The sequence below is a fragment of the Echeneis naucrates genome, chromosome 21, assembly GCF_900963305.1.
Source record: "Echeneis naucrates chromosome 21, fEcheNa1.1, whole genome shotgun sequence".
Lineage (NCBI taxonomy): Eukaryota > Metazoa > Chordata > Actinopteri > Carangiformes > Echeneidae > Echeneis > Echeneis naucrates.
The window spans coordinates 6237303-6245702 of NC_042531.1; the positions used below are offsets into that span (position 1 = coordinate 6237303).

General features: G+C 42.0%; 1 protein-coding gene across 2 annotated transcripts; it reads left to right on the forward strand.

The window, feature by feature from the left end:
- Window positions 1-5279: 5279 nt before the first annotated feature.
- On the forward strand, window positions 5280-8172 carry commd6 (COMM domain containing 6). Of its 2 annotated transcripts, XR_003842366.1 has the most exons (8): window positions 5280-5483; window positions 6312-6370; window positions 6673-6738; window positions 6854-6930; window positions 7114-7282; window positions 7365-7517; window positions 7614-7729; window positions 8064-8170. XR_003842366.1 is itself a non-coding variant. In XM_029530589.1 (7 exons), the coding sequence occupies exons 1-7, from the start codon at window positions 5459-5461 to the stop codon at window positions 7662-7664; spliced, it is 600 nt and encodes a 199-aa protein (XP_029386449.1). In that variant the 5' UTR covers window positions 5280-5458; the 3' UTR covers window positions 7665-8172. The 2 variants fall into 2 exon arrangements, 1 of the variants encoding a protein (XP_029386449.1); XM_029530589.1 differs by having other exon boundaries at window positions 7614-8172.
- The last annotated feature ends 228 nt before the right edge of the window (window positions 8173-8400 follow it).

Below are 8400 nucleotides of genomic sequence, written 5' to 3' on the forward strand. Positions count from 1 at the left end.
GAGTGCCAGACACAGATTTGGAGCGCAGTGATGGCAAGGTTTGGTATATTCCGCATCATGGGGTATACCATCCTCAAAAAAGGAAGATGCGTGTAGTTTTTGATTGTGGAGCATCATTCAAAGAAACCTCACTCAATGCACATCTCCTGCAAGGACCGGACCTCACAAGCATGCTAATTGGGGTTTTAACTAGGTTCAGGAAGGAACCTATTGTTCTGATGTCTGATATTGAAGCGATGTTTCATCAGGTTCGAGTGCCAGAGGAAGATGCAGACCTGTTAAGATTTCTTTGGTGGCCCAATGGAGATCTTAGCCAGCCGATGATGGAGTACAGGATGGTTGTCCATCTGTTTGGGGCTACATCTTCCCCAAGCATTGCTAATTTTGCACTCCGTAGGTGCGCCGAGGATAACAAGGAATTCTTCAGTCAGCATGTATTTGAAACCATCATGCACAGTTTTTATGTTGATGACCTTCTTGTCTCGGTGACCACAGAACAGGAAGCCATTTGCTTGTATGAGGACCTGAGGAAAATATGTGCTAAGGGAGGCTTTAACTTGACCAAGTGGATAAGTAATAGCCGCAGTGTTCTAGCAGCAATACCAGAGGAGGAAAGAGCAAAGGAGGTCAAGGATCTGGATTTGGATCAGGATATCCTTCCAGTGGAGAGGGCTCTGGGAGTGCGATGGTGTGCACAATCTGATACCTTTGGATTCAGTATAACCATTCCAGAGAAGCCGCTGACCCGCAGAGGAATCCTCTCTACTGTTGGTTCGTTTTATGATCCTCTTGGAATCTTGTCTCCTGTGATTTTCACTGCTAAAAGGATACTGCAGGACCTCTGCCGCAAAGGGCTGGGCTGGGATGACGCTATACCTGCATCTGCAGCTCAGGAATGGAGAGATTGGGTTAAAGAGCTACAAACACTGGATGGCTTCAGGACTAGCAGATGCTTAAAACCTCCCAACTTTGGAGAAATAACCTCCGCCCAGTTACATCACTTTGCGGATGCAAGCGAAGAGGGATACGGGACTGTCACCTACCTGCTGTTGCACAATCACCAAGGTCTTGTACATAGAGCCTTTATAATGGGAAAATCCAGGGTGGCACCTTTAAAGACTGTGACAATCCCACGTATGGAGCTAACAGCAGCTGTTGTGGCGGCTCGAATGGACAAGCTGTGGAGAAAGGAGCTGAGGATGGAACTACAAGACTCTGTTTTCTGGTCGGATAGTACCTCAGTTCTGAAATACATCAAAAACGAAACTTCAAGATTTCGAGTCTTTGTAGCTAACAGAGTCTCAGAAATTCTTAGGATGTCTAATCCATCGCAATGGAGGTATGTGTCTACTACCTGCAATCCTGCGGACCTCGCCTCCAGAGGTGTGAGAGTGGAATCCTTTTTAAAGGATGAAATGTGGATGTGTGGTCCTTCATTCCTTCTGCAACCTGAGGAAGCTTGGCCTTTGTATCCAGATGGCTTGGGAAAGTTTACAGCTGGAGACCCAGAAGTCAAAGTCTCTGCTATTATTTCTGTGGAGCAAGAGAAAGATAACGCTGTGACATGCTTGATAGATCGCAGCTCATCATGGACTCGTCTCCTGAGAGTCATGGCTTGGATACTGAGGCTTAAGGCTTTGCTTTTGAACATCAGGAAGAGGAAGGAAGCTACTGCTCAGTCTGCATCAAGAGAAGGGCAACACAAGGACATCAAGATGTGTCATGGTTACCTCTCATTGGAAGAGATCAAAAACAGTGAACTGGAAATAATCAAGTTCTGTCAAAGGCAGAAGTACCCAGAAGAGTTTTCCTGCTTACAAAAGGGAGAGAGCGTGAAAACAAACAGCCACATATACAAGCTCGACCCGATACTGGATGATGGTGTTTTGAGAGTTGGAGGTCGTCTGAGTAAGGCAGCTATGCCTGAAGAGTCTAAACATCCAGCTATAATAGCCAAAGATCTTCACATCTCTGACCTCATTATACGCCACATTCATAAAGCAGTTGGACATGGTGGCAGGAACCATGTGCTGTCAAAGCTACGTCAACGCTATTGGATTCCTTCTGCCAGTGTAGCCATAAGAAAAATCTTGTCCAGATGTGTGGTTTGTCGCAGGCTTCATGGTAACATCGGTCACCAGCAGATGGCAGACTTGCCTGCTGACAGAGTTTCACCTGATGCACCACCTTTCAGTTATGTCGGTGTGGATTATTTTGGACCTTTTGACATCAAGCGGGGAAGGAGTCTTGTCAAAAGATATGGAGTCATCTTCACCTGTTTGGTGATAAGAGCAGTGCACATTGAAGTGGCTTCATCTTTGGACACAAGTTCCTTTATTAATGCTTTACGACGCTTCATGGCAAGGAGAGGACAAGTTAAGGAGCTCCGCTCGGACAATGGCACTAATTTTGTTGGTGCTGAGCGGGAGTTGAAACGAGCTATAGAAGGATGGAACCTGGAACAGATCAATGATACACTCTCACAGAAAGGAATTAAATGGACCTTTAATCCTCCTACCGGATCACATCATGGCGGCGCATGGGAGAGGTTAATTCGTTCCATCAGAGGAGTTCTTAACTCCACTTTGAGAGCACAGAGTTTGGACGAGGAGGGACTCCATACTGTCCTGTGTGAGGTTGAATCCATCCTCAATAGCAGACCTCTTACCAAGGAATCCACAGACCTAAACGACTTGGAAGCACTTACACCTAATCATTTGCTGCTTCTCAAAAAACAACCGTGTCTACCATCTGGACTGTTTCACATGGAGGACAGTTATACACGTCGCAGATGGAGACAAGTCCAATACATTTCTGATTTGTTTTGGAAAAGGTGGATAAAGGAGTATTTGCCACAGTTACAGGAACGGCAGAAGTGGACAAAGGTCAAGAGGAACTTCATTCCTGGGGACATCGTACTAATAGTGGACGATTCTGCACCTAGGAATTCCTGGGTCATTGGAAGGATCACTGAGACACTTCCAGACAGAAGAGGACTAGTGCGGCAGGTTCAAATTAAGACCCAGACTAGTACTCTATGCAGACCTGTGACCAAGATCTGTCTGCTTCAGGAGTCTGCTCAGGCCTAAGGACTGTTTGACTTGTTGACCCAGACCTGACATGAGTGATTCACTCTGGACAATTATTACTGACTTCTGTCATGGACGTGACTTGACTTCCTTCAAGAGAACTGAAATCAAGAGCTACGATGAACTTTTATAATGGACTAGGACAAGGTGAAATTGTATGATTTTTTGTGTGTGTGTTTGTAATTATTACTGTGTTAATTGTAATAATTATGGGGCCGGAATGTAGGTGCCAGCAATGTCACGGGCTTGTGGTGTTTATTGAGGATGCATGGGTTTCTGAATGACTTGTCACATACGGGGATTTGTCACATGGTGTAGGTGTTACGTCAGCAATACTATTATCAGCTGGTCTTCTCCTGGCGGGTTTTTTGGAATGAGAGGGTGAGGGGGGGAAGTTCTACTTTTGCTGACCGATGTCACAGCGCCATCACATCACTTTTCTTTGCTTCATATCGCCTTTTACTTGCTTTGACATTTTGGTGCTCATACAAGATGCTTTGGAAGTGATCGTCCCAATGTTTGTGTTTGAGCAGCAATAAATGTGCAAAAGGTAATATGTCTCGGAGCCGTGATTCCTCACCACCATCGTGTCTGGCAGGTAATCGCCTTTCCCTTTCTTAGCCTCTCTGCGACTATATTTTTTTGGACCCTTCGGATAGTCGCTCAATAGTGGTGATGTTCCAAAGAAGGTGTGAGTTTAGAGCTGTTTTCTGGATTCACTCTGGTGCTTCTTTAACTGTTACACAATATTCTTGTGTCCTAAAAGAACATTGTTCAGCTGTAAAAATGATTATTGAAATTTCTCTCTTGTTTGTGCCAATGATTCAGTTTTGGCTAATCTGTTCATGGTAATTGGATCGGGGCTTGTAAATTAGAGCCAATCTTTAAGATTTTTAAATCAATGAATAAGCTTTGGAAAACATTTCATGCTAGCAGATGGTCGCCACGTCTCCTAAACCCTGTGATGAGTTCATCAAGCAAAGACAGATTTATATCTTCATTCAAGTTGTGCTCTTTTTTTTTTTTTTTCTTTTTCTTTTGATTTTAGGTGAAGGCTTCCACGACGACCATCACACATTCCCCCATTTGACTACGCTGCCAGTGAGTTTGGCTTGAAGCTCAATCACTGCTTTAATGGACATCATGTGCTTCCTGGGGTTGGCAAAGGACCGCAAGAAGGTGTCAAAGAAAATGATCATTGCTTTCATACCACAAATGGGTGACCCAGCCAAAAGTGGTCCCACCAGCTTCAATCTCTGAAACTGATGCCAATATTTAAGATCAAGACATAATACAGCAACATAAGGAAAACAACAATTTCATAATGGGGTGACAATTAAGACGCTTCTGATTATATGTTCCTTTGACTAATATTGGATTTGTCGAGTTGAAGATATCTTTTTATAAATGATGTGGGTTTCTTCAGCTTTGAAGCTTCAGTACTTTGAGCCAGTGCTATCAACTTGGCCACAATTACAATCACAAAACAACTTAACTGGTTTTTGTGAGCTGCGTGCCAAAGCACTAATTAAAGACTTTTTTTTCTTAATATGAAAAGGTGTATTAATATTCTTTTGCACCTTAGAGCCTTCCCTGAAACTCTATAGTAAGTATTCTACATAGGGGAAGATTTTGTTTCAACGAGTCCTAAATATTACGGCTTACTATAATTTTGACTTTCCATACTGATACAGCTGTAATATTCTGTAATCTTTCCATATGGAGAGAATATGTTCACACTCCCTAATCCACGAAAATTCAACATTAAATAGTTTCATGAAACACAATATCTCATTTCAGAATTGAGAGTTAAACAAGTTCAACAACTTCTTTTTCCTTATGAATTTCCCTCTAGTCTTTGTGTTATTGGCCCTCTGAAACCAAATCCTTGTAATCTTGTAAAGCACATTTGTCTACCCTTTCTGTCTGTAATATTATATTATCTTGTTTTGTTTTGTTTTTTCCTTGCAAAGTACTGCGGATTTTGTCCCCCTCACAATAACATTAGAGACACATGTGGAAAAGTTTGAGCAGGAGGAATGACTGTAACTCATAACTTTTTCAATGCAGACATATAAAGATAACAATTTAAACGAGTTCCTGTTCATGTTGATGGAAATATCAAGACGAGCCTGAAAGAAAATGCCACTCCGGTACAACAGGAGGCGATGTGCTCTTTCTTTAAACCGCTGTCTCTTAGCAAAGAAGAATAATGTAAGCAGGGAAGTTTTCGGGTCTTTAAAATCACAGAATCCGTCACCGGGCGATTTTTTTTTTCGCAAATAATAACAACAGGAACAATTATTATTATTTCTGCAAAGGTCGCTGCAGAGATTTTGAAAGTTGAAGCCTGCAGGCTGACAGAGAGGATGCCCTCAGCTCAGGAGTTATCCGGTGGGTCTTTCACTTTTCGATCACGGATCTCATCGTTGTTACACTTCAGGCAGATTTAAGTTTGATTAGCCAGACGACTAAAATCATGAAGCTAATGCGGCTAACGGTCTTACACCGTTCAGATTAGCGTTAGCTTCGCGCTGTAGCCTGCCGGGCTGTTTTATCTTTCCCTAAATCTAAACCAAACCTCATCCACAACCACAACCAGTCGTCTCTTTAGCTGGGCAACTACTCATTAACCTTAACCTCACCCCAACTACTTACCTCTGTTAAACCGAAACATCACTCCAGCTCCAGCTAGCACTTCCTGTTTATTAGCATGCAAGCTAACTTACCGAGGAGGTAGGCTAGCTTAAAATACGACTAACCAGCGATCTTTAAATGACAAAACACACACATACAGGGACGTTTATAAAATCAGTGTTGACAAAATGTTAAACCGTTATTGTGTTTTTACTTTCTGAACTGATAATTTTCTTCTCTAATACTCATTAGGTGTTGTATTATCATACATTTGTCTTCATCACTGTCCTGAATGAGTTATGTTTGGAATTTACTGAATAAAGTTTTAATGAAAAACAAAACTTATTCTTTAATGACACAACATTACACAGATAAGTCTACTGATGTTACATGTAAGATTTTTTTTAACAGCACATATAAAGCTTAAATAACTGTTACACTTGCTTGCTGTCTGTAGGAAGTACATTAATTTCACCACAGTCACACTCACATGACACCACAATTGAGATCAGCGGTTCAGAGCACAGACACACACAGGAAATCTTCTGCTGAATGATTTCACTTTGCTTCACATCTGTTTCGCAGGCACCAACAAACTTGTGGACAGCATCTGCAGGCTTTCTCCAGATCTGTTAGCTGACGCGGTCCGTATGTTTTATCTCATGCTGTTTATATTCCAAATGCAGGTTAAAATAATAAATAAGAGTGCACTGCAGTCCTTGATTGATAATCAAAGGCGTCATAAGAGAAAAGAAGAAACCACACAGGCCTAACCATTGCAAGTTTGGCCTGTGTGGTTAACATCAAACTGGATGTGAAATACAACGCAGCAGTGTTCACTGAAGGACTATTACCAGCCATGCTCTGCATAAGTTGCACAGGATGTGGTGTTGTTGCTTTAGAGGTCATACTTTGGTTCTGATAACTAATCTTATAATCTCCACAGTGTCAGCACATACTGATTTATCTCCAAGGGCAGACTAGAGGAGTAGATTCAGCTGAAATATCTGATGTGAGTCAGTGTTTCCTTGAATCTTTTTTAACATGTAGTGGTAAATCTTTCCATGTTCCTCTTTCATTACTTGTTTTGGGTTTGTTTTGTTTATCTTTTCTCTTCCTCCATGCAGAGGTTTCGAAGAGCTGGAGTCAGACTTGACCATGAAATTCTGCAGGACATTGCCAGATTTTTTTTGCTAACGTTCAGGTATCTTCCACACTACTTCCCCTCGTCGTTGCAGTTTATTTATTTGAAAAATGCTTTTTTTTTTTTTTTTTAAATATAATATTTTACACGTTTATTTTATGTTGAGCGAGTCTAAAGGTAAAAGTCACTCACGAAACATATTTTTGCAATGTCAGAACTGACAGCTATAATTTCTATCAACAGGTCAGCTGGGAAGGACAACCTCTCGGGAGATGATCTTGTGTTAAAGTTGGAAGAAGGCAGCAACAAGTGGTCCAAAGCGTCCCTTCAGGTGTTGCATAGGTTGTGGAGCGAGCATGGCGCCTCAGTCCATGCTCAGCAGCAGGTCCAGGCCATGCTCAGCATCGGCCAAGTATGTCCACATTTAATGGCGTAAAGCAGGTACTCATTTTCATGTATTTTCTGATGCCCTAAACTTTTCTGTATCTGTCCAGTTGGTGGACATACAGTGGAAGCTCGGTATGGCAGTGAGCTCCGATACCTGCCGATCTCTCAACTCCCCATATGTGACTCTATTACTGAAGATCGTTGAGCCCTCTGGACAAATTTATCAGAGGTCTTTTGAGATGACCATTCCACAGTTTCAGGTTAGTATTTAGTGTTTTCCTATAGCTTGTTACTGGTCTAATTTGTTACTGGCTTGATTTTAAGATTTTTTTTTTTGTTGTTGCTGTCCTCTGCAGAATTTTCACAAGCAGTTCAAGGAGATGGCAGCTGTTATGGAGACTGTTTGATGGCTGCAAGCACACACGAGTGCATGTTGCTTACATGCTACCACTTGAAGAACAGCTTGAGCCAGGTGTTTGCCTTTGATTTACTGGCCCACAATTTGGAGACACAAAAATCATATGGTGGATAACATATGGCTGGGGTTGAAATGGAACCTGTGGTGGTTGCAGTTCTACATTTTTACAGTCAGTGACTGCATAAATAATGGTAAACTAAGTCAACCGAAATTTGTTGATTATTATTATTTGTAATTATTACTAACAATCCGTGATTGTAATTATTGTCACACTTTACTACCTGTTTACATAAGCAGAACATCAACAGAAAAACAATACCGAGGCACTTTTGGAGCAATATACATTTGAAATCTGATCTCGTGCTCTTTTTGTTTGCCTTGTCTGCAGCAAACTGAGGGATGCTGTAATCGTTGCGTGTGCAGATTGTGCCCGATTGCCATCCACACACAGTTGATTGTTGTCAGTGTTCAATAAACAAAGATAGAACCACGTGACTTCCTAATCTGTACGCCTGAGCCTCTGTGTTTGTCTCTTCCGTTGCCTCCACTTCAATATAAAAGTTCACTGTCGTGAAAGTATGAACATCCTGATCATCAGTGGTGTGATGGGTGGTAGGCTGCAGGGCTCTGGCTTCAGGTTAGGCTTCCTGGTTGTAGAAGTTATATATGGCAGAGATACTATTTTGGGGATTGGTGGATGTTACATGTTGACGCATATCAGATGT

What these genes read in the sequence shown, in the direction of transcription:
- commd6 (XM_029530589.1), top strand. Translation starts at nt 5,459, where the DNA reads ATGCCCTCAGCTCAGGAGTTATCCG. An exon ending in CAGATCTGTTAGCTGACGCG is followed by an intron (nt 6,371 to 6,672) that starts GTCCGTATGTTT and finishes TAATCTCCACAG; the next exon opens with TGTCAGCACATACTGATTTA. An exon ending in TGACCATTCCACAGTTTCAG is followed by an intron (nt 7,518 to 7,613) that starts GTTAGTATTTAG and finishes TGTCCTCTGCAG; the next exon opens with AATTTTCACAAGCAGTTCAA.